The 26,483-nt window shown below is 40.0% G+C and overlaps 2 protein-coding genes across 5 annotated transcripts in view; both read right to left on the bottom strand.

Moving 5' to 3' along the window:
• Positions 1-3,855, bottom strand: part of LOC306829898 (uncharacterized protein) — a 4,970-nt gene extending 1,115 nt beyond the window's left edge. The window contains exons 1-2 of one of the 2 annotated variants that reach the window (XM_079353114.1): positions 3,809-3,855; positions 303-458 (exon numbers count right to left, since the gene is read on the bottom strand). In XM_079353114.1, coding sequence (XP_079209240.1) covers positions 303-458; positions 3,809-3,820 — 168 coding nt within the window. In that variant the 5' untranslated portion in view covers positions 3,821-3,855. Of the gene's footprint in view, positions 1-302; positions 459-1,034; positions 1,471-3,808 lie in introns of those variants that run through there. The other variant, XM_079353113.1, reaches the window with a different exon arrangement.
• A 7,147-nt stretch (positions 3,856-11,002) lies between these two features.
• On the bottom strand, positions 11,003-20,064 carry LOC306841808 (uncharacterized protein). 3 transcript variants are annotated; one of them, XM_079371805.1, is made up of 7 exons: positions 19,572-20,061; positions 17,920-17,955; positions 15,307-15,468; positions 13,780-14,717; positions 13,482-13,640; positions 13,302-13,391; positions 11,003-12,114 (listed from the first exon to the last, which is right to left on the bottom strand). In XM_079371805.1, exons 4-7 carry the CDS (start codon positions 14,698-14,700, stop codon positions 11,785-11,787), a joined length of 1,500 nt encoding a protein of 499 aa, XP_079227931.1. In that variant the 5' UTR covers positions 14,701-14,717; positions 15,307-15,468; positions 17,920-17,955; positions 19,572-20,061; the 3' UTR covers positions 11,003-11,784. The 3 variants fall into 3 exon arrangements, with proteins under 3 accessions (XP_079227931.1, XP_079227932.1, XP_079227933.1); XM_079371806.1 differs by having other exon boundaries at positions 15,307-15,446; XM_079371807.1 differs by lacking the exons at positions 15,307-15,468; positions 17,920-17,955 and having other exon boundaries at positions 19,572-20,064.
• Positions 20,065-26,483: the final 6,419 nt, after the last annotated feature.

Genomic DNA, 26,483 nt, shown 5'->3' with positions numbered 1-26,483 from the left:
AACTTACAATAGCCACGGGTGCATCAGTTTTATGTCCAAGCAAGACATTTACGGTAATCATAGAAATGTCAAATAAACGCATGTGGTCCCAGGAAACAGTAACTACAACACTAACGTCAGTGGACAATGTCTAACCTGCCCAAGGTTCATATTTTATCAGATCCTTCTTCAATAAAGTACTTCACCCCCTCTCCATCTAGTCTTATTTCTCTCCGTCCCTCTTGTATTTACTCTTTAAATTTCCAGCATGAAATTTTAAATATTAAAGCTGTACAGGGTTGACAGTTTTTTTTTCATCATACCTGAGTGATGGGTATCATAATGCTCTTGATCTTTCTTCCTTGAACTCCGCCTTTCTGGCCAAACACCCTCATCAGGTTTGCAGAGTGACCATCCAGCTCTGAGAAGAACTTTGGCAGCAAACTGATGGTTGTAATCCTCTTGAATTCAGCAGTAAGCTTAAATGAAAAACAAGGGTACACAAAAGCAAGTTTGACTATCATAGCACTGAAATGATCAACTAGTTGAATTGTCATCTTTCATCAAAACATTGAATCAGCTTATGAGTTACTTCAATGGCTTGCCCATATTTTGTTTGGCTGATATAAATCACACTGTACACACTGTGTTTCCCTTACATAGGCGGTGCGCCACGGCTGAAATTCGACCGCCACGCCTACAAAATGCCGAGAATGATTTTCTTTTCACGGGGACATCGTCAATATTTCAATTTAACCTGCGCTGCCGCTTCCCTAAGAAGCGGCGGGAGCCAGAGCCGTCGCAACGGGGTAGGCAACTGCCTAGGGCCCCGAGGGACGGCTGATATTGCTCCATATCAGTGACAGTATCAGTACTGTCTCAACTGGTGAAGATCATGGGGGGGTGGGGGGGCTTGCCTATTAGAGCCGCTCGTTCGGTACCACCACGGCTGAAACAATTTCTAGGGGAAACACTGGTACATATTAACACTGGTACATATTAAAAGACTAATATTCCAATCAAAGTAAATAAGTGCTGTACATTTATTCACCTACCTCGCGTACACAGAAGAGAGCTGGCCATCTGGTTTTGAAATCAGCAATTAAGGGTGCATCACGAGTAACTTCTTGCCTTCTGTGTGCAAAGGTCTTCCCCATCATTGCTGCCACTGTGCCCTCATTGTTCCTTTTCTTTACTTCCAAAAGCAGGGTCTCTCTCATCTTTTCAAGTGTCTCTGTGGATTCACCAGATGGGTAGGATGGGCAGTAATTCACTTCAGCTCTTCTGGGCTTCTTCACACCATAAGCAGGGCTGCATTTGTCTGCAGGTTTATTTGTCAAGGAATTTAGTTCAACCTCTGGGCATCCAACCCGCTTGAGCTTCCTTCTGTAGTTAGCAAGCTTGTACTTCAAGCTCACCTTCCATCCACCATATCCAGTGGCAGAGCCTGGTTCTTTCAAACATGGATGGGATGATACAAGGGCTTCGGCAACCTCTTCAAAGTCATTGTCTGAGGGGTACACTTTGTAATGAACAATCGCTTCAGCTAAACTGTCAAGAATAGCAGTTTTAAGTCTAATGTCAGGATTCAATAAAGTTCCGCTCTCTTTGAATGCAGCATTGGCCTTTTCCAGCTGCAGCTCACAATCATATGGGAATCGGGGCACAAGAAAAACAACAGGCCATCCAGAGGATCTTGAAGAGGTGGACTCAGGAGAGGACAAAATGTCTGTGTCACACAAGCTACCGGATGAAAGTGATGACTCATTACTAGAACATGATGTTGCAGGAGTGGAGCAGGGTGCAAGAGGTAGGGAGCCACCAGACAGGGTAGCAGCAGCTGAATCAAAGACGAGTTTTAAGGTACTTCTGTCCTGGATCTCTGACACTGAAGTCAAGTTGGTAAATTCATTGCCAAACTCAGCATCCATATATTGCAGCCTGAAGTGGGCTTCTACTCCGCATTGCCTCTTTATGTGCTGAACCAGTTCATCAACAGTCTCTGGAATCCCATCTTGCAGGTTAAGTCTCTGAGAATTGTTTTCCCCGAGGATAATTCTGAGCTTCACTGGAGCCGCCATTTCACAACAACCTGTGAATAAACACAACAAAACATATATACATATAAAGCTAAGAGTCTCATTTAATTGGAAAACTACAGGGTGCAACAAATTGATCAAAATATCTTGGTTAAAAATAAACAAAATACTGCAGGGATACAAGACACTGTAAGGTTACTTTTTACAAAGTCATTACCCTCTAGTTCAGTGGTTCTCAACTGGTGGGTCGGGACCCAAAAGTGGGCCGCAAAGCCATTTTTAGAGGGTCTCAGAAGCAAAAAGTAGTGGTCTAAAGTCTTTTATTCTAAAGGACGCGTTTCTTCTGACTCAGTTTCAACAGCAGGATATTTAGTGGTGGTGACACCAGTAGTTGTCCACTATTAACCTCTAGATGTGGCTCTGCCAGCTTAGTGGAGACATTTATGCTAAAACGTGCCAAAAATAAACCAACATGTGCTCAGAATCTGTCGGTCACGACCGTTATTAATAGAGACATAGTGGGTCCTGAGGCTGGACCAGTTGAGAACCATTGGTCTTGTTCATGATATTACCAGTTTAATACTGTATCAATTTCCAGGCTAGTTTAAGCATTTTGATTAATCTATAACTCATGAAATCATTACAGCTTTTTTTTTTTAATTCCACGAGAGTGTGACAGTCCAATTAACATGAAATTATAAATCAGAATGTCATCATACCTTATACATGTATGTGTCTTTTTAATGTCACCATTCTGAGACATCCAACAAAGTAGTCTGCCAGAGGGTAGTCATCTGCTAGGTCACTAAGCTCAATCAGATCTATGTCTTTGGTTGGACATGCTGTGAGCTCAAAGGCTCTGTGATGCTCACTATACCACCCACAAAGTCTCTTAGTCTCCTGAATAACAAAAATATGAACTATCTGTCCAAAGTCAGGAAGTCCACTTGTAGACCCATGAGCTATAATCATGCCCTTTTTGAAACTTACACCTTTGGTTGACACAGATCTTGTTATGTGTAACTCTCTTATACCAGGAATTTTTTGTTCAATATTCTGAACAATTTCTTTTTTTAAAACATCAACATGAACTGTTGAGATATTTGTCATCTCAAGAACAGGCTTTTCAAACCTAGATGCTCTCATGTGGTAAGAAATCATGAGCTGATGCTTAAAAGCTAGCGAGAGGGGCACGTTTTTGAAGCAGTTTGAGTGTCGAATGACATGCTTAAAAAACTGTGCTTAGCCTCGAATTGCATTGTCCAGAGACCAACAAGAGGACCAAACTTCCTGATGAGTGCAGGATAGCAAGTACATTCTTAGCAAGGGAGCTACAAATGTAAAAACAATAATTAAAGTGTATAACTGATGTTTGTATTGTTTTTGACGGACAAATACGTAGGACTCGATATTTTCTTGTGTTTGTTGAACGACATCCGGCAATAGCCATGAGCGCTACACCGGGCTACATGCTAATCCTCATGCGCTAACGGTGCTTACACTAATGGTAGCAAACGTTCGCTCCTCGTCTACAAAGCGAACGACATCAGACTGTGAAGAGCTTCGCAGCGAAAGAAACTGTCGTATTTACACTCTCAAAGAAACCTGGCTGCACCACGAGTACTGTGGTCCAGCTCGAGTAGCTAATGCTAATGCTACCCGCGCTAACAGAGAAACTCCGCAAATTCGTCGACGCTAGCTTGCATTAAGCTAGGGTGCTTAATGCACCCTAATAAAACACTCGGTAACGACAAAAAACATCCAAAATGCAAAAGATGACAATAACTAACTGTTGATAACATTTCTGCACCCGTATTGTTTTCTGTTCGATGGATGATAAAGGATTAAACTTACCTTCTCCCTCACATGCTGTTCCCTCTCAAAATGTCAGCTCCTCTTTGCCAGGGACACGCCTTTGACCTTGGCCTTTGGTTGATATAAAACAATGAGGGGCATGTCTAATTAGGGATTTGCACATTACTGCCCCCGTCTGGTCTGGAGTTGTAAGCAGACGTGATTTGCAATCTTAACCCATTAGAATTATGTTGTGTTAACATAAATGAGTCTAGTAAATTTTAAGTTGCTGCATGTTATGCTAAAACTACATGATTTAAAAGTGTTCAACCACAAAGCATGATTTTATATAGTAGAAGCTACGTGTTAGACTTACATGGCTGTAACAGACACCCATGTTGGTTTTTTTGAGTGTACAAACTATTACAAACTTTTTATAAGCGGGCAGATTAACTACGACCTCAATACTCTATCAATGAGCAGGATTCTGTTATGCCCTGCTGACTTCTATCACTTGTGCACTTCAGTTCCCCGTTTCTTCTCTGTAATAGAATACACAAAGACAAATGGTTGTACGCCAAAGTTCTTCCTAAGCTGACTCCATATTTTAAAAGAAGCGTTAACAATTGTATTCTTCCCATCTGACATTATAGTGAGAGGGAGTGAAGAGCACAAGACGGAACGCAAAGAGAAATGTGGGGTTTCCATCTCCACGCAAACCCAAGCAAGGAGGAGTCACACCTATCACCCATCCAGGACAGGAATCTTTGCATGTTGGCCGCCCAGTAATATCACCTAAAGTTAGGGAGTGCCAGACCCCCATCACTAATGGGAGCTTGTAAAACTGACTTATGGATTCGAGCCGGTTTGGCTCCCCCATAGAAATCTAGATATTAACATTTCTATTTGATCAAATAAGGATTTAGTGATGAGTATAGGAACGTGTTGGAACAGAAAGAGATTTAGGAGGGGTGACCATCAATCCATCAAATGAACCTGATCGACAAGGGATAGTGGTTGGACAGACCAACGTTCAAAGTCCTTCTCAGCCTTTTCATCCAAAGGCACAAAGTCTGCATTACGCATGTCAGCAAAAGATGGGGTGATAAATTTAAATGGCACTAAGGAACGAATGAGCTGTTTAGCTAAAGAGTTCATTCGAAACAACTCGTCCTTCTGATAATTAAGTTTATAGCCAGAATACGCCCCAAACTGGTCTGGAGTGTTGAAGATCAAAGGAGAGAGTTAACTGGGTTTTAGATGGATGCACATCATCTGCATATATTGAGACCATATGTATTAAATGTGACACCTTTAAAGCCCTCCTCTGCCCGCAGCCAAAGAGCAACGGGTTCTATCAGACAGACAGCGGGCAACCCTTGTTCCTCTCTCAAGAGAGGAGGGGGGCGATAACGGGTTATTCATTTGGACTGAAGCTAACAGGGATGAGTGCAGTTATCTGACCTAGAAAATAAAGTCGTCGCTAAGACCAAACTTGGCCATAACTTTAAATAGCCATTCGACCCTGTTGAAAGCTTTTTCGGCGTCCAGAGAACCTAAGATTTCTGGGGCCATCGAGCTTGGAGAGTGAATAATGTTCAGAAGGTGACAGGTGAAGTGGGAAGATTGATAGCCTGACATAAATCCTGTTTGGTCAGCGAGATGATGGAGGGCAACACTCGCTGGAGGCGAAGAGCAAGAACCTTGCCGAGAATTTTTAAATCTACATTCAGAAGCAAAATTCTGTCTATAGCTACTACATAGTAGAGGATCCTTTTCTTTCTTTAAAATCAAAGCAATAGTGGCCCTAGACAGGGTTTCTGGGAGACGACGACAAGAAAATGCGTCGTTGTACATATTCTTTAGAGCTGATGCGAGGACAGCAGAGAAGGTCTTAATACTGAAGGATAAAAGTTGGTATTGAAGGATAAAAGTTGCTATTTCATCCTTTTCCTAAATGTTGTTAATATAAATCTGACTCCTCTAAATAATTACCTCAAATCTCTGCGCATTCTTTTGATGGGATGAGAGGAATGACTGGAGGCGTCTCTTTCAGGTTAACAGAGTTTATTAACCCGATGAATCAAGAATAGAAGTTACAGAGTCTCTGGGTTCAACACTACGCGTCCCTGACAACAGACAGATGCTGGATCAGTTCACGAAGTCTGAGCCCCGACTATCTTTCCCTGAACCCTTTTATACATTAGACAGAGAATATCTAACCAAATAATGCATTCAAGAATGTGCGGTTTCCTTCCTCCGATTGGGGCAACTTCCAAATTATGCGTCTTCGGATGAGTGGTTCCCCATCTCTCATTGGTGCATCTACTCCCGAATCCTTTCACCATCTGTAGGGGAAGACACTTCCTACCTGTTTCTTATCACAACCTGACATCTAGTCTAGTAACTAATTCGTTTTAAGGAGAAGACAATTTAGGTAATTAAGAATCAAGACTCACTCAACCTATATAAAAGTGGATGAGTAATTAACTGTTCAGGGCCTTAAACTAAACCTATGTTTGATTTGGTGAGTGATTCAGTTTAAAGGGCCGCATCAAACACGTGTTGGAATGTGCATTCACTTCTGCAAGCCCTCTTCACACAAACACCTTACTGAAAAGTCAGACAATTTTATTAACACACACAAACCTGGAATGAAACATGATAAAATAACTGGTATAATATAAATGTAAGCGAACATCATTCAAACTGTAAATATCAAACCTTTCCTTTGGACCGGGTGATGAAACTTTATTGCAGTAAACACTTTGATTATAAGCAGAAAAAGGCCTAATATTCTATCAACTCCCCCTTTTGACCTCATTAAACATGAGGTCAATATAAAAGAGTCTTCTTCATAAGCATCAATGTTAAGTTCCTGAATAACAAGGCCTGAGCATTAACATGCAATCAAAGGCAATAAGCTCTGATAAACTGAATAAGGTAAGATAAGATAATCCTTTATTCATCTACAAACTGAGAATTTTACAATGGTGGGCTTCATTTTATTACCACTCACATCCTGGGGTTGTGTAGTCCAGTCATCTGGTCTGGTAGTGGTGAAATCTACCTGCATTAAAGGAATTAATCATTTACGTCTGTTAAACACATGTTGCCATTGAAGTCTAGGAGAGTGGTGTTGGAGAGGTGAAGATATTGAGAACTTGCAAGATCACTGCGCCTGCCTCTGAATCCTAAGAGAAAGATAGCACAAGAGAAAAGGAGAACAAAAAGAGAAAAAATACAAAACAAAACTGTCCTGATCCATTCTTAAACATGTCAATAATAATCATTCAACAAAAAAGTGTATTAATTTATCATTATTATCATATTATACATATAGAAAGAGAAGCTACTAGTACAATTAGAGCCCCCATAATAAAATCCATATTCAAGTCTGGTGAGATCCAGGGGCGTCCCCCTTAGACCCACTGTCACTGAATATGAATATATTACAGGAATGATGAATGAAAATACTCACCAAAAAAATGTGAAGTTTCATGTGGCTTAAAGTTAAAAACACAAAAAACATCTTGAGAGAAGTGATCAGAGCAGCAGATCTTAGTGTGCTACCATCAGTCTTTCACACCATCTCCACAGGCCATTTAAATATCAAATGACCCTCAGTCAGAGGCATAAAGAGAACTAAAGTATTCTTTCAAATAAAGGTACTATTTTTTATTAATATTTTACTAAAATACTCAAAGTCAGTCTAAACATGCACTCAAAAGAAAATAAAAACTAGCTCATTGAAAATCTACTGTAAGTAAAAGTTACTTATTACTGTCTCTTTTTTTTTTTATTCATTGAAGGAAAATATTTACAAAGATGTATCCTGCAAACATATTGTTTTGTACCCCATTAACAAAAACAAAATATAAGTAGACATTAAATCTCCTCTCAATCTCTCTGTCTCAAACTCTCACCCTCATCTGTCTCATCACTTCCTGAACTCTTTCTAATCACTTACTTAATTCCTTCTTTCTGCACTTTCTCTTCCTCACATCCACCAACAGGTTCATCTGAACCACTTTTACTTTCTGTCACCTTCTTTCACTATTACCTTTAAATTCTTCCTTCAGGATCATTAAAGTGTCTATCTATGTCACCTTTTGCTGCTTTCAATGCTATATCTAGTACTTTTACTTTTTGTGATGAAGGGAATCGTTTTACTTTTCCAGTTTACTCAGTGATAAGTGGAACAGTTTCTCTGGATGTCTAAAACAACAGACGTTGTCTAAAACGTTCTCACCTCTAAATGAGCAATAAATACATTTGACAAATTAGCCCTTAGTTTGACATATTTCTGGACTTGTTCTTCACAGATATGAGAAGTAAAGGTTCATTTAGTCAGCTATGTTTATGCTTTCTGCAGTGTAAATAATGTGTGGATGGAACAAAACTATTTACAACTTTGTTTGTCTGAGATTTGTCACAGTGAATGCTTTAGATAAGGATGAAGAAAGTCACACTATGTGTTGTCTTTACAAGAGCTTTTACTACAGCAACTACATATATTATTATGCATCAATACCTGTCTATATCCCCCTTTTTTCTGAAAAAGGGCCACATTAACAACACCCCCTTTTTCAGAAACATCTAAGAAGAATGGAGTAAAATAATCTGAGAATTAAAACCATTCTATCTGTTAGAGGTCAAATGAACAGCAGCTACAACACGCTCTAGGCCCATAAGAATACAGGAACAGGTAATACACCAGTGAGAGTTAACAACATGCTTCAAAAGCATCATGAGACTCAAAGTTGGGAGTACGAATGTAATTTAAAGTGACATGGTACAGGTCTTTTGGAGGGACTAAAGGCTGGATGGACTGCAACCAAAGTTTCCAAAAGTTATAAAAAGCAAGAACGTCCCCTTTGTCAAGTGTCTCTGGGAATGGTCGTTGGTGTACCCGTGAACTCCACTACTGGAAACCATTGCGATGAAGATTGAAGGTTGTGAAACATCACCAGCGAGAGTGGAGTAACATAGTCTTGTGTCAACCATAGAGCTGCATGAATTCAACAGTCATTGTGAGGAGGGGCTCTGCCAAACCCTCTCCCTTAAAGCACTCTGGATGACCCTTGACATTTAACCAGGCTGCTGTCACACCTGGGTGGCTCCTTGTCCATTAGGAGTCCGGTACTGATAAGAACCATGCTGCTTGCTGCTTCAGAGGGCCCTGTGAGGGAGGGCCGGAGCAGCCCACTGTCCTGGGCGGTGTCTGGCCCAGTGGTCGAGTGTCCCATAATAAAAACATCCTTGATTCTGTGGACCTGGAGCAAACCCACCCCAGCCAAGTCCACCATATCCCCTGTAACCACGCCTGTACGGATTGAAATTGTACCCTGTACTCCTCCCACAAGAGTGATATGGCTGCTGTACATATGGTTGCTCTAGATTAAACACCGGAACGTATTTGGTTGCATCAAAAAGTAGCCTCTGCCTCTTGAAGCTGCATCTTTAAGAGGTGCAGCTATAAGTCTTATTAACTCTATCATCTGCTGTTTGCTGTTGTTTATGTGAGCGTAAGTGATGTAAGACGTGTATCTCCCATCTGGGGAGTGATACACTATTAAAACCAAGCATTTCAACTAGTTCTGCTTTTACTCATTCTGCTAGGCCTGCTACTAGGACTGCTTGTTTGAACTAAAGCTATGCCCCCCCTAGTACAACCTTATATTTAGAACATGCCAACAAGTGTAGCACCATCTAAGTTGACTTCATTTTTGTGTACAGTTTGTCATTGATGTCAGTAAAATTTCCAGTCTAATTCTTTAAACATCACTCGTAAACAGTCTAGAAATAGTTGAAATGTCAGCAAGGTGAACATAATTACGAAGTTTAAATTATTGTCTAAGCTATGGGGCCAAAATAAAGTAATTTTTGGTTTTCTATTTTAAGAATGTAAAAAACAAAGTCAGAATGGGTTGTTTGCATAATCAATGCATGCAAATAAGTACTAGTGATCTATGACAGCTACCTCATTTCCTACGCTCCTTGAATTAATCAATGCTCAAATTTAGCTATATAATATATCTCTATAACAACAAGAAAAACACTATAAAACATGAACACATTTAACTACATAAAAACAAAGCAACAACAGTGAGGACTGTGGGGTGATACTGAATGGGCTAAGAAAGGGTGGGGCCGTCTTCTCTCCTGTAAAACACCCTATCTAATCTCTCCTTTAAAGATACTGATCAACCCAGTGCACAGAGTCAACAAGCACACAGACCAGAGCCCCACTCTTCCAATCAACAGCCAAAACCCAAAATGAATCTTCTAGCAGTTAAAAAAGAACTCCTCCTTTTAACTATGCAAATGTAGAGTTCATCTATTTTAAACCTTTTAGAAGAGTTTTAAAAGATTTTCTCCTCTCCTTCAGTAAATGTTCCACTATTATTGCCTATTTAATAACACTAAAATTCTATTCATCAATCACACTCAAACAAAATTATTACACAGGCCTTCACACACATGATTTACCACACAGCACACAAACACACACATCAACAGACATCAACAGCACACACACACACACACACACACACATCTACTCAGCACAGCACTCACACACACACATCCAAAAACTCCTCCAGCACACACACACATCTACTCACAGGTTTACCAGGTAGAGCTAAAGGTGTTGCTCAAAATACCGGTAACAGGGTAAAAGAAAAAAACCCTACCTTTCTCCTTTCCACTCTCTGAACCAGTGAGAGAAAAGAGAAAAGGAGCTATGATGAATGGAATAAAAAATATATATTTCTACACTGTAAGACATTTTAAGTCAGTAAAACTTAGAAATGAAAGTTCACCTGCTGCCTTACAAATGTGAGTAAACTCAACTTGAAAGTAACCATTGTTTGAACTCAAACTGTTAAGTTATACAAGTTGTTTAACTAATGATAGTTTGTATTTTCAACTTGAGTCTCAAAGTTAAGTCCACTTACTATGTTGAATTGTCCATTCATGAAAACTCACATTATCTTGTCCTGTAAACTTACAATTCCCTGTCATTTCAACTTACACTTTTAAGTTAAAATGACTTTGTAATATTTCATATTAAGTGCTATTTTAAGTTAAAAGGGCTAAAGTATTTAAATTGTTTCAACTTTATTCCTACTCTTGACTATACTAAATCTAGACTTCACAGTGAATCAATTTAGAGCTTCTTTGTTCAAAAACAAAACTTTATTTTAACAATGCTCATGCCTTAACATTTGCAATGTATTGTCCCCATACAACACTAGAAAGTGGAGATTAGACACAGCAGTTGCGCAGCTGGCTAGGTGTACCAAAACATTTACATAGCTTTAATATAATAAGCTAAGTAAAATTAATAGACAAGAGCATAACAATATTGCTTAACAATTATTTTAAAGTTAAAGCTGACTTTTTGACCTTAGCTTGCACACCACAAAATGGCTGTTTCAACAATATATATCAAGCTGTTCTGTGCAAAAGCAATTATGAACAGTGCAGAATAACAATAACATTCCTCTCAGTTAAGATCTTGCGATATGTTTTGCAACATGTTTTGCGAAAAATAGTGATGCTGAAGTTATTCTCTATATGAACAGGTTTATATAATGCTATGGCATTGGTTTACACATCACTAAGGTCACTGCTTTAACAATATTGTATCAAGTTGTTCTGTGCAAACTCAGTTATGAACAATGCAGAACATTAACTTCACTAACATTCTTCACAATGTCAAAAAAGTACATAAACAGTCTGGACATTTATTCCGACAGTTCTTATAGTAGTGCTTCAATTTGGTTCGACTTGGCCTGTAGTTCTGAATGGATCAGAAGGCTCTTTATTCTTCTCCAGAGGACACAACAATTCTGTATTGTTTTTGATTTTTCCATCTTCGGTACATAAACTGCTTTCTCGAGAAGTAACAATGAGCAAAGCAGAAAAAGCTTTCTTCCAGTTAGGACTTACAGGCATCCTTTTCAGTTTACAAACGATACCTCAGTAGCTTGTTTCTGAGTCCATGTATCCTGGCTGAACAGTGGTCAGGTTTTATTTTCATGATGACCCTTTGCATGAATTCAAATGAGTACTTCATCTCAGAAGGATATTCCAGATTCAGGCAGTAGATTGTTCCCATTAGCATCGCGAAACCAGTGGCCACATCTCTTACATTAGAAAGAACGATTGTCTCCTCTACCACCACAGCCACATTAAAGACTTGCATTGGGAATGCATCATGCAGAACGCCTTCATGTCCAATGAGAAGTCCGACACGCATTCCCTTCATTAAGATGTCCAGGGTTTCACCATGAACCTGAAACAATTGGACAAATTCAATTGTTATTTTGTTGCATGTAATTCAGAAAAATAATGTTAGTAATAAGTTGCCACTAAATTGGCAAAACTTGTTCATGATTGAGAATGCAAGAAGAAGAAAAACATCAACTAAAAAAAAGTGTACATTATATTATTGCAATTCAACCGGTGTATTGTTTAAAAAAAATTGTTTGTCTCCTTTAGATAGACCAGAGACTTTGCTGCCTTTAAAAAGCTCAGGGGGAGCCATCGTCCTCTATTAGTTAACTTATAGTTTATTTCTGAAGTCATGGCTGAATATTTAGATGATTCAGAATACTTTGATGTGATACTTTAATTTGATTTGTGGATTCTCTCCATAATGTTGTCAAATCCTTACAATAATGTATGTATTAATAGGAGTAACAAAACAAACACCTGAGTATCACAACAGCATAGCTGGCTGAAACTCTGCAGCCTCTCTCTCCCTCTGTACTTCTGTTGCAGCTTCTCATCAATTCAAAAAACAATAATGTAGGCCATCAAATTTAAATACCTCACCCAACTGTTCAAAATATTCTAAATATTCAGCCATCACTTCAGAAATAAACTACAACTTTCTGTACCTGCAGCTCCACCCATACTCCCCTGCTTCAAATAACAGACATAACAGGATGTAAACAAAGACGAGAAGCGACATCAGGTAAATAAAAAGGTAGAATTTGTCTCCATAATGTTGTCAGACACTTATTATAGCAATCTGAGCTAGTTAGTAACAAAACTAACACTTTTATTGGCATACTTTTGATGCAAGAAATATCCCCACACAACACCCGTTCAAACTTAGTTTTGGTTCTTATAATTCAGTTGCACCACTGGACTACCTACAAAAGGTACTGAGGAGCAGGCTACAAGCATGGAGAGCAACGTTTTAACAAAACAAAAATAAAAACTGCCTGGAAATGGTTAAAAATGATGGTTGTATTAAAATATACCTCATACTCAGCTATGCATTTATTGTGATTAACTTATGAAGTTCAGCAGTCTATATCATCATCACATTCTGTTTTCAAAACTGCCTATCAGTTAATTTTTAAACATTTGAACTGCCAGTAAGTTTTGAATGATGTACTAAACGTTAAATGAAAAAGGTTCCGCAATGTTGTGGAAAAAAAGGGATGTTTACATGTTAATATATTTTCTTACATCACACATCCTGATGATCTCTGAAGTATCCTCTGAGAAGAAACGTGGAAGACCAAGAAGGGCAGCTGTCCTCCGATTCTGGTTTGTGTCCTACATAAAGTTACACAAAAGTGAGTTCATGCAATATTTAAACTAGAGTCCTAATGGAAGTTCACATTGACAAATTCACACTATACATACCTCTTTATCAAGGCACTGCATAACACTTTGAAGGGCCAACCTCCTGCCTGATGAAATGGCTGCTTTATACAACTGCAAGAGTCTCGGCACCCAAGCATCAAGTCCCTCCAGGAATGACAGCAGATCAGTGGTCACTATTCTACCGAACTCAGCTCTTATCTGAAACACAAGTAGTGGGGAAGCCAGTAAAGATCAAATTATGACATATGAAGATTACATCCTATCTGATAGCACTGCTGCTAAAGTAGACAAATACAGAACATTTGTGTTTGTGGATGTCTGAGTTAGCAATAGTTACCTGTCTCTCATTGAACAATGCAGGCCATCTGTTCATGAGTTCAGAGACGGGTGGCTCGTCACCAATTACTTCTTTTCTTCGCTGAGAGAATGTTGCAGTCATCAGTTCATCCAGGAACTGCAAGTCTGGATCACACTTCTGCACCTCTAGAAGCATGGTCTTCCGATTCTCCTCAGATGTAAAGGCGCTTTGTCCTGCAGGTGGATCTGGCAAGTAATGGACCTCTCCCTTCTTTGACTTTTTTAACACCTTGCTGCTTGTTTGTCCCCTTTTTCTCTTATTTACAAGAACTTCAGGGCATCCAGCTGCCATCAGTCGCTGACGGTAATTGCCCATCTTGAATTTCAAGCTGAATACCCAGCAATACCATCCCTTCTCAGACCCCGGCTCTTTGAGACAAGGGTGCTTTGCTACAAGAGCTGTAGCTACACTTTCATAATGTTCCTTACTCGGATAGGCGGTGATTTTGGATATCATATCGGCTAGTTTGTCCAGTATTTCACTTTTGATGCCCTTGGAGATGACCATCACTGTTCCTTCCTTGGCATAGGCATCATTAGCTGCGGTCAGCTGAAGTTCAACATCATGGGAGAAATCAGGGATAATAAATGGATCTGGCCATTCCACTGATGAACTGTTACTCGGGGAACTCAAACTTGCAGTATCCAATGTTGAATCAGAAACAGCATCAGAATATGTGAACAAAACTTTCAGCGTTGCTCGGTCCGTTGGCAGATCTTTGATATCTGTCAAATTGCAAAGCTCATTTCCAAAGTCTGGATCTTCAAACTGCAGAAGGAAGTTTCCTCGTAAGCCAATACTGCTGCGCAGTTCTTCACATAACTTGTCGACAGACTCCGGAATGGTCTCTAAGGTGACACGCCTTATCTCTTGAGGGGACACAATGACTCGGAGAAGCATCTTGGAGGCACCTACAGCTTTAACACAGACACACACAGAAAAAAAACAAAGCTGAAAACTGACAAACAGTAGAAGCAGCCTGGACTACAAATTGTACAGCCGTGGCCAAAAGTTTTGAGAATTTGTGGTCAATCCTCAAGCGGCGGGTGGACAAACAAAAACCCACAAATTCTGACAAATTATTAAACTGATTATTCATATTCCTCGGTCAGGTTGTGGCTCAGAAGTTGATTGACAGCATGCCAGGGTGAATTGCAGAGGTCTTAAAAAGAAGGTAAACACAGCAAATATTGACTCTTTGCATAAACTCTATTTATTGTCAATAAAAGCTTTTGATAATTATAAAATGCTTGTAATTATACTTCAGTATACCAGAGTAACATTTTACTAAAAGATCTAAAAACACTGAAGCAGTGAACTTTGTGAAAACTCATTTTTGTGTCATTCTCAAAACTTTTGACCACAGCTGTAGTATAAGAGTGAAGAAATGCATAGTCTGAAATAATGTGTGGGATTATGTTAGGCAAGCAGTAAATTAGCAAGGCTTAACTTTAACAAGTGTTAAATAAAAAGGATTTAAATGACCATGGGTGTTTTTATAGATACCTTATTGTAACATGAATGTCCTTGGACTGATGAGCAGCTTTCCATCAACACTGTACGCAGCCAGAGGAGTGTAGTCATTTAGCTGGTCCGGATCAACAACCACAGCTACTGCAGGCTCTTTTTTGGTCAGCTGGTAACACCTTAGATGGTCCAAAAATCCAGCTGTAAAGAGTTCAGTAACTAAAAATATGCGGCCTTCCACTAAACAAATGTCCAATATTCTCTCAAAATCAGGCAGTCCACTTGTGTGCCCAACTGAGAGTACCATTCCTTTTGAATATTTCGTCCCATTCAAAAAGGCAGTGGAGGTGAGTGAAACGGAGTCCAGACCTCTAAACTTGTTCCGAATAGCCACATTGACAGAAGCATCTAAAATACCCACAGACACAACAGATACCCGTCCTGTTTCGATGCTTGGCTTAAAAACACTTGGCATCTCTAGGTAATATGCCAGCATTAGTTGATGTCTTGTAGCCAAAGTGTGCAAAATATTTTTGAAGTTGCCAGCATCACGAACCACCTTTTTGAAAAAGGAATGTTTAGCCTCAAATCTTATTGTCCAAAAGTCAATTACAGGACCAAATTTTTTGATTAATGTCGGATAATGTTCCAGATAGTGATGTTTAGGGCGCAATTTTGTACAAGGAAAAACTTCTAAAAGCAACTGTCGGTGGTCAGAGATTTTAGCTTGTAGGTAGCACAGGGTTTCTGTTGTGAATGAGGGGCTGGCTAACAACTCAACAATGTCTTTTAATTCAAGAATTATATGCCAAGTTTTTTCATCCTCTGGGATCTGATGGCCAATAAACAGCGGAAGAAATCTCAGAAGCGTCCAGTTCTCATGTCCATTGCCATTAATGGTTCCATTTTTTCGAAGGTTTGTCTGTATTGTCTGAGGCCTGTTAGTTTTGTCATAGAATTGAAAGGGGAATGTCAATATTTTACAATTAAGTTCAGTCAATGTGAAATACTTCTTTGCAATGAGATCTGAAATGCATATGCAGAGTTCCACAGGTACAATTCCTTCTAAGGCGTCGTGTAGAAAATCTGGTGGAAATCCTTTTGCAGCATGAAAATGGGTCAGTCTGTTTAAAGGACAGTCTTTCTTCACACCATCAACACAAGACTCATCACTCTGTTTAAGCACATTAACAGCCTCATCAAACAATGCTGGTGTTCTTAAAGTAAAAACCCCACTTCTAACATCAAATTTCTGGATATCTTGACGATTTGCCAAGCAAAATCTGCAAAACTTTTGAACATTAAAAGACTCTTGGAATCCAGCAAGTGAATGTGCACCCAAGTTGTCTGCAGATACATATAAAACTGTTCCTTTAATATTTGAGCCAAGACGTTGAACAAACACACCTTCTCTCTCAAGGAACTCAAGATCTCTAATTAGAGGCCCTAGAACCTTGCTGTAACCATGTTCTTTTACATGGACGGTTTTGCATAACACAGCCAAATAGATTGATGATAATGATGATCGTAGTCTTATAGGTAAGTTGGCAATCACCCAATAGATCCCACAAACTTTGTGCTTCTTTTTTGAAGTGCCTAATGGATTACAAATTTCGAAATCATCAATATATAGTCCAAGAGCTATTCCTAATCCTTCAGATAAAATTTTGTTCTCTTTAAAGTATTCTCCGTCTTGAAAAGAACTGTAATGACCATCTTGTTGACAGGAGGTCTTTAGTGTCTGAAGGATTTCATTTCTTTCCAACAGCTTACTGAGCACTTGTAAAATAGGAACATAAACAAATGAGCACTTTTTTTCTTGTGTATTAAACAAATATTCAACTGGTTCAATAACTGTAAAGTTCTTTCTATAAAATGACTGTCTTTTGCGATCAGTGCCAAGAGGCCCGTCCCTTGAGAGAAATTTGAGTGGGTTCAAAGCTTGCAATTGTTCAGTCAATGAAGCAACCACAGAGGCATCAGCGATGCAATTATTGTCTTTCAAAACTTTATCAATGACTGTCTTTATATTTTGATGAGCTAATTCTCCAATGTCAAATAACTCATCAATTATTTCCTGTACTGCTGAAATTGACACATGCAAAAGTGTTTGCATGCGGAGAAACAGAGATCCCAATTGATGTTGAATGGACGTTTCATTATCAAGTCCAGATTCAGCTTCAGATACAAGTATATCTTCAGTGTCTGAAACAAAATCCTCCTCTATTACAGGCAATGAAAGTGTAGTCAGTGCAAAAAGCTCTGGCCTGAAATCTTCTAAGGTGGAAGACTTATGATTGCGACTCCTATGAGCTGTAAAAGTTGACAACACACAAGACTTGAAAAAGCACCCCACAAAGGGACATTTAACAGTTTCTCTCTTTCTCAAATGAGTCTTCAAGTGTGCAAAGTACTTGTTAATGTCACTAGGATCTGAGAATGTACACAAATCACAAGATAATTTGGTTCCAATAGTAGAAGCTTTTGTATGATCTTTCAAATGAATTTTAAGTTCAGCCTGTGTTTGAAAAGTTTTTAAACAGTCTTTGTGAATACAGATGAGGCCTGAACTCCTTCGATGATGCCCATGTCGCTCTTTGTAGTGCTGTAGTATTTTCCCTTGGCAATTCGTTGAAAATGCACAAAACTTACATTTCCACTTCATGAGAGGGACATGCTTGAAGAAATCTGTAGAGAAAAACAACAACTAATTATTTTAGACTCCATTAACATGTTATTTCATAAGTTAAAAACTTACCGTGCAGACAGTTAAAAAGTAAGCCCTGACTCTGGGTGGTGACTAAGGATGGGGATTGATTTTATCGGTACTACTACTTTTACCGATACTTCTTGTCAATCATACTTTAACGGTATTCTATCTGTACTTCTTTTTTAGTTTTATATAACATTTTTAAAAATATAAAAAAAGATCAATCAAGCAATCTTTTGAACAAATCACCTTTATTTGCACTAATGTGGTGATGATTACTCTGAAAAATATATCAGGTATCGAGCGGCCACATTATTAAATTCCCACTGTCGCTAGCATACATACCATAGCTGGGTTAAAGAGGAACTAACTATGAGCTAAGCAAGGGGCGTCAAACTCATGTCCATCCCGGGCCACATAAGCATTATGGTTGCCCTCAAAGGGCCGGTTGTAATTGTGAGACTGTATAAATGTAACTACTCCTTAACATATTGTTAAATAATCGCCTCTGCGCTCAATGTATACATGGAATACATAAAAGTAAAATATATGTAGGCACATTGCTGTGTGCAAATGTTATGTTATAGCATAAATATTGTCTTATCTTATAATATATATTATAACAGGGCTCCAGACTAACTTTTCCACCAGTAGCACCACATTTCTAAGTGCACCAGCAAATGATTTGGTTGCCCCACCTTCACCTCCTTATATTGGTTGCACTGCAGTATGGCCACAGCTATTAATCCTCTATGCCTGCTGATGAATCGCTGTTTTTGCATAACCTAGTTGTGGTGCAATGACTTTCAGGGATACAATCCACCCTGGCATGCTGTCAATCAACTTCTGGGCCACATCCTGACCGAGCAATATGAATAATCAGTTTAATTAATAATGTGTGGGTTTTTGTTTGTCCACCCGCTGCTTGAGGATTGACCACAAATTCTCTAAACTTTTGGCCACGACTGTACTATATCTTACCAATGCTCCCAAAACGCCTCACATGCTGGCTGCAGCAGGCGTTCTACACAGAATTATCAGGTTGAAACCGAGTGATTTTTATCGACCTGCGCTGTTTTCTATTAGCAAAGTTTTCTATGAGCGGATCGTATTTTAAATGTCAGTACCAGTCAATCATGTTTATATAATAAAAACGTCATTGGATCACGGCAACAGTGAAAGTGACCGTTTTCTGAACTTAGCGATCCTCCGGGGCTCGGCATGCCAAAACACATCGGCAATTACTTAGACTTGACCGTGTCGCCAACTAGCTAGCTAGCCAGCACGTGCTTGCAGGCAAATGTTTAGTTGAAAAGTTATTTTTTTTGCTCCCGTCACATCTGAAGCATTTATAACCTAAACGAACGCCTACTAAAATGTCCCCTATGGACAATAGTGGTGTAATAAAACTTATTCGCCATTTGAAAATTCGATTAACACGATGGACTAGCAAAGAGAAAAACACGGTAATGTAGTCATATTCGCAAAACTCTGCCAATGTGCTGAATTTTTTCCCTTTTATCACAGAAGAAACTGACAGTGTTATTTAATTTTATCGACACAAACTCAAAAGCACTTTTAAAAGATAACTTACCTCCTTGCCGCGTCTTTTCTCCCAGCAGAATGTCGTCGTGGACCTCCGCCCTGGTCCACTGTGCAGTTGCACTAAACCTACGTTTAATTGCAGCTAGCTTGAAAAGTGCGTCCCTCCGCAGCTGAAAGTAGTCCACTGCTGTTTTCTCTATTGTTGCGTCAATAATTAAGTTGTGGTTGAAATACTATGGTTTATCCAGTTTAGCGAACTGGTGAGCACTATACTTCTTAAGTATCATAGCTTTACAGTTTTATTTTTGACTAACCCCAAAACAGGTGGTATTTCTTCAGCAGCACCCCTCCTCCCCCGTTTCTTTTTTTCAAGGTATAACTTACAGAAATAAGTTGAATCAACACTGACAGTCATGACAAAACTTACAAATAGTCAAGACAATTAATTACTTTAAGTTTATTTTTCTAAAACTTATAAACATGAGTTCAATATTCAAAACTTACCATGACAATTTGAGTAAAAAAAACAAAACAAGTTCACATAACTTAATGGGGCTCTCATGTTTTACAGTGTAAATATTTGTACTTAAGGAGCAGAACTTAAGTTCAAATTAACACACAACAGAAAACACTATACACGTGAACAGCAGAAAATGAATAGACGCAATGCTCCATTCGGAGTCCTCACTGGCAAGCTTCTACAGCAGTCCTAATGACAACTGCGGCCAGTGACTGGGGGTTCTATCCCAGACTCACAAATAGTTTTAATACACTTCTGCTGAATCACCGCCTCCCCAATGATCCCACACACAGTTCTCTGTCGACTGAAATGACCAGCGCTCAACCTGTTGCCTTCTTTACATTGTCATTCAGTGTCAGAAGAAAAGACCCAGCCCAACATTCAACCCAGCTAGCTTTCTCCTCGCGCGGCTTTCTCCTCGTACGGCTTTCTCCTCGCGCGGCTTTCTCCTCGTACGGCTTTCTGCTCGAACGCTTTTCTCCTCGCGCGGCTTTCTGCTCGATCGCTTACTTGTATTCTTGATTCAATTTTCTAAATTTAGACATTAACACCGTCTATACCCAAACCAGACAACGATAATTTAGGTTTTCCAATGTGCACAATTTTATGGAAAAGGTTTGTGTTCACCTTTGGTTTTTGTGAGGCCTCTCGATGTCTGGATAGGTCTGGACGTTGTACCATAGACTTCAATGCAGTCGTTCTACTACCTTAAGAAATTAATACATTTGAATTAAACATATTTCAAAAAATGTTATAAATTAATCAATACTTACGTCCTCCATCAAACCTCATCCCCCATCGTCGGGGTCACCAAGTGAAGGATAAAAGTTGGTATTGAAGGATAAAAGTTGCTATTTCATCCTTTTCCTAAATGTTGTTAATATAAATCTGACTCCTCTAGATAATTACCTCAAATCTCTGCGCATTCTTTTGATGGGATGAGAGGAATGACTGGAGGCGTCTCTTTCAGGTTAACAGAGTTTATTAACCCGATGAATCAAGAATAGAAGTTACAGAGTCTCTGGGTTCAACACTACGCGTCCCTGACAACAGACAGATGCTGGATCAGTTCACGAAGTCTGAGCCCCGACTATCTTTCCCTGAACCCTTTTATACATTAGACAGAGAATATCTAACCAAATAATGCATTCAAGAATGTGCGGTTTCCTTCCTCCGATTGGGGCAACTTCCAAATTATGCGTCTTCGGATGAGTGGTTCCCCATCTCTCATTGGTGCATCTACTCCCGAATCCTTTCACCATCTGTAGGGGAAGACACTTCCTACCTGTTTCTTATCACAACCTGACATCTAGTCTAGTAACTAATTCGTTTTAAGGAGAAGACAATTTAGGTAATTAAGAATCAAGACTCACTCAACCTATATAAAAGTGGATGAGTAATTAACTGTTCAGGGCCTTAAACTAAACCTATGTTTGATTTGGTGAGTGATTCAGTTTAAAGGGCCGCATCAAACACGTGTTGGAATGTGCATTCACTTCTGCAAGCCCTCTTCACACAAACACCTTACTGAAAAGTCAGACAATTTTATTAACACACACAAACCTGGAATGAAACATGATAAAATAACTGGTATAATATAAATGTAAGCGAACATCATTCAAACTGTAAATATCAAACCTTTCCTTTGGACCGGGTGATGAAACTTTATTGCAGTAAACACTTTGATTATAAGCAGAAAAAGGCCTAATATTCTATCAATACTCAGCGGAGAAGCCAAGATACACATACGAAAGATATGGGCAGGCACACGACCATGACTCAGGCCTAGTGCAAAGACACAGTAAAAACAAAGAAAGTAATGCAACCTAATAAAGCCATAGTAATGTAAGCTTAACATGCTCTGGTCTACACGTTCATACAGCATAAGATCTTTCAGCTAGGCCTGTATATCTCACTCAGCAGAGCTAATGTTTACAACAACGCAGCAAGGTATGAGCATATCCGAGCACTAGCCACGGTTTGCAGCTAAAAAACAACAGAGCTACGTTAACATACCACATGGCATAGGCTAGCCAGCTTTCAAATTGTTTAAACACAGTCATACCGAACAAAATCAGCCATCTGCAGAGTCTGAACCACGCTGGTGGTGGGATTTGAAAAAGTCCAGGGCGTCCTTCAACGATGCGAGCCGTCGTCTCTTCCCATCTTTGGTCATGATGAATCGCTTAGCCGGGTAATGGAGGGCTGGCCTGAGGCCGAGGTTGTAGAGTTTTTTCATGGCGTCCCAGTACACAAATCTCGGGCCAGTAGTCCTCAAAAACATGGATCGGAATATCCTACCAGAGCTCGACTTAGCTGTTAGCGACCGGTGAGCTCGATCCAGCTCCGGAGCTGATGCGAAAAACATGTTCCCCAAAAACCTCGGCCAGGAGTTGGAACACTGTTGGGTGGGGGCCGTCGATGCCTTCGGGGAGGCCAACAATTCTTACATAAATCTGACTACACCTACTTTCCAGATCTATGAGTTTGGCCTTTAGCTTAGCATTATCTTCGGCCACCATTGTTAGCTTCATTTCTATAGCATGCACGTTCTGACTAGTCGTGTCCGAAAATGTCGGAGTGAATTGAGTGGGAGAGTGGAAAAGTGCGACTACACCATCTTGGCGACCAACAGATATCATTTTAATCAATGAGTCTGTTACTCCTCACAGCAGCTGGTTGAAAGGTTATAAACTGAAACTGAGGTTTTATTTCAGCATCCTGTCTCTCTTTAAATTGAACTGAATGATTTCTGACTGTCTGAGCTGGACTGCAGTGATGTTGAGACGCCTCGTCTCTAAGCTTTTATCCAGACTCTGTGCATCACGGAGGTCTGAGGTTCATTTTAAAGCCCTCACTCACTACTGTTTGTTGTACGTGGACTTTAACACTGAATTATTCTGATCTACAAGTCTATCTCAGGTCTACCGTCTTCAGATTGTCTGACCTCCATCAGTCAGAATAGTTCAGGAACGTCTACAAGTCTTCAGTCTCAGGACCTTTTCTTACCATCTATTCCAAAAGCCAGAACTGAACTGAAGTTGGCTGCTCCCTTGGATGACTTTAAGAAGATGTTAAATGACCTTTAGGCGGACACATCTGCCTGCTGATGTTCTGTCAACATTTACGATTGTAGTCGACTTAGTCTCATATATTATTGTTTGTCATATATTATTATTGTGTATTATATAATATTGTCGCTTGTTTTCATCGTGTGTTAATATTTCTTAGTTCAGTCTTCTGTATTTCTTTGTGTCCTTCTCTGTCTGTAATATTGTTTCCTGTGTTACTTGTGTGAATGATTCTTGGTGTTTTCTTGTTTAGTTTTTAGTGTTTCCAGTCTTATTTTGTAATGTCTTCTCCCTGTGATTCTGTTTTCTTACATCCTTTAGTTCCTTGTGTTCCATGTTTTACCTTGTAGTTCTCAGTGTTGTCTGGTTTCCTGCCTCTCTGTGTTTCCCTTCTGTCTTGATGACCCTGATTGGCCTCACCTGTCTGATTGTCCTCGCCTGTCTGATTAGTCTCACCTGTCTGATTGTCCTCACCTGTCTGATTGTCCTCACCTGTCTCATTAGTCTCACCTGTGTCTGATGACCCCAGGTCTATTTAGTCTCTGTGTTTCCTTACCCTCGTGTCGGTTCATTGTCTTTGCCACTAGTTAGATGTTTCCCCGTGTTCTCTGATTCTGGATTTGTTTTTCTTCTTGTGGATTTGGATTATTGTTAGAGTGAGTTTGTTTTTGACTTTTGTTTATACTGCAATGTGGTCCTCCCTCCCTGTTTCCTGCCCGTAACACGGGACAGTACGGTTGTTCTAACTGACTGATTTTCAATCTCTCCAAAAACATAAATTAATATTCATCATTTTTGATTGTATAGTGACTCTTTGAGAATCGTCTTTCGATAAAACACGTCAGTTAAGATCTGACAGCTTTCCTGTTTAATATGTGTGTTTGTGTGTTTTGTGTGTGTGCGTGTTGCTGGAACATAGAAGCGCTGGAAGGAGCAGACTTTTTCCATTGGACGGAGTACTTGGACGCTGTTTTTATGATTGTTGTTCTCTCTCGTTACCTGCTGCATGTCGAAGTGTAAGAAGACAGAGAGATGGCACAGAGAGAGCGTTCAGCCTCATAGGCAGCCCACCTCAGCACATTCACTCCTCTGTCTAATAAAGAAATATCATTCAGGTATTAAGCTGCTCAGACTGCCAGAGCAGGTCTTTTACTGCTCCTGCAAACTCTGTTTGATGGAGTGTAACACAAAAGGAATGCAGCACAGACCTGGTGATAATAAATGAGCTCACTGTTACAATAAAACACACGTCTTCTCGTCTGTCTGTTCCTTATCTGAAGGTGATCACACGCTTCTTTCTCTTGTTAACCCCTCGACGCCTGTTGTCGCGAATTTGCATCAAGCGGCTTCTGCTCCAAATGCAGCCAAAACCGTGTCTGTATTCCTCCACTGCTGTTTGATGCACTTTCAATACATACCGAGGAACCTTTTGTCACAGGACCAGTGGGAGACGGAACAACACCCGTTTTATGTGCTATTATTATGTAATATCTATTTTATGTGCTATTGTCAGCTGAGAGTGTTTGAGAGTCTGACTCTCAGTGACTCTCAGTGACTGAGAGTTGGGATTCATACTGTCAATAAATGGTATGTGTGTGTGCAGCACCTGACTGAGCCTGAGAGAGTTAGGATGAGCTCTGTGATGAGCTGTGTGTTTAACAATGCTCCGCTCACACCTGTGTGTGTGTGTTAACGCATGAAAGCAGAGCCTGGCTGCAGCTCTGGGACTGACCCAGACATCATAACGACATGACATGCATGCAATGAAGAGTGTGAGGCAGCTGGCTCCAACATTTCATGTGTTGGTTCTGTCTGCAGACAGATTTCATTATTAAAGTTCTTGATATTTTGGCTTTATTTCCCTTGTTAACTGTTTTTGCACCAATACACCGAGTCAAATTCCTTGGATGTGTAAATGTACTTGGCAATGAAACGATTCTGATTCAGGGATGGTTTAAGTTAACTTCAGTTTACAAGAGAGCAGGGCTCTTTTACAGTCAAGTGTATCTGTGTCACTATGGGACCTAACAAATGTATCAGTTTGAGTGTGTCATGATCAAATCAAATAACATTTTCAATATTTCTTAATGCATTGAATTGTGCACTGTGTGTTTCTTTTGTTGGCACTCTTTGCTGCTGTAAGGCCCCGGGTCCACCGAGCCTTTTTTCTGGGCAGTAAAGCGCTGGCTGTGCGCTCAGAGTTGTTGTCGTGTTGTGTGCTGAGAGCTCTGTCTCCATGACAACAGTTTGTTGACAACAGTCCGCTGTATGAACGACACGGCTCCGTTACATTTACTGCATATTTTATTTTATTTGAGATCGTTTGTTCCCTTTACGATGAGCATCAAGCAGAATATTCTCGCCCTGTTACGTTGTCTTGATGATGAGCTTCATGACGGCCCCGCTATCAAGGCATCGATCAGACACGGAGCGAGGAGGCTGTGGGTACAACACAATACAGGGAATATCACCGTCATGTCCGGGAGTTGTTACTGGATGAAGCCCGGCTCAAGTCATATTTCAGGCTTACTGAAATGAACTAAATGTGAAACTGAAACGGCCAAGCCCAACTTCTCCACCATTGTTTTTGGTTGCCAAGGTGACAAGTACCGGTCTTTTAACCTCATGATTGGTTTGTTGAAAAAAAAGATGTTGGGCGCTGCACTTTTCCTCCAGGCGGCCGCTCTCTGCTGAAAACGCTCTCTACCCAGTAAAAACTGACAAAAGATGCTGGCACTGAGAAAAAAATGCGAGGTGGACACGGGGCCTCACGGTGTAAATGTCCCCGATGTGGGATAAATAAAGGAAATGATTTTTGCGCTCACATATTTGAGGTTTGTTGAGCTGCAGTCAGTCTCCTTCACTGCTCCTGGCTGAGTTCTCTGGATCCTTCAGATTGATGGATTTTGTTGAAGGAGGCTTCTTGGAAGTGATTATTCATATTGAGAGTTTAACCTGCAGTATGGAGCTCAGCAGCTGTTTGGAGACACAGAAGATAGATCATGGAACAAAGTAATGTATTGTATGTTGTATGATATTGCATCATGTTAGCATATTGTGATAATTAATGTGCGGTATCTTGGGAGCAAATACCAAGGAACTGGAAGTGAATGTGAGGAGGCCAAAAGCATCGATGACCCCGGTCTCCATCCAGTAGGGTCTGACTCCTCCTCTGACTCTTTCCCCCGACTCTACTTTTACTGACTCTCTTCTGACTCATCTCTGATTCTCCTCCCCTGACTCTGATATTAAAGGATAATTTCCTATAGATCTAATATATACAGACAGACTCTCACTGACCAACAGAGAGAACTGAATGCAAATATAATATACTGCTTTCTCTTTTGCAGAGCGTCCAGCTGACACAGAC

This window comes from Symphodus melops (genome assembly GCF_947650265.1).
Source record: "Symphodus melops genome assembly, chromosome: 1".
Taxonomy (NCBI): domain Eukaryota; kingdom Metazoa; phylum Chordata; class Actinopteri; order Labriformes; family Labridae; genus Symphodus; species Symphodus melops.
The sequence above is the reverse complement of the archived record's forward strand: the minus strand, read 5'-3'. Positions and strand labels throughout refer to the sequence as shown.

What these genes read in the sequence shown, in the direction of transcription:
- LOC306841808 (XM_079371807.1), bottom strand. Translation starts at nt 14,700, where the DNA reads ATGCTTCTCCGAGTCATTGTGTCCCCTCAAGAGATAAGGCGTGTCACC. An exon ending in CATTGTTCAATGAGAGACAG is followed by an intron (nt 13,641 to 13,779) that starts GTAACTATTGCT and finishes CTTGTGTTTCAG; the next exon opens with ATAAGAGCTGAGTTCGGTAG. An exon ending in TGCAGTGCCTTGATAAAGAG is followed by an intron (nt 13,392 to 13,481) that starts GTATGTATAGTG and finishes AACTTTATGTAG; the next exon opens with GACACAAACCAGAATCGGAG.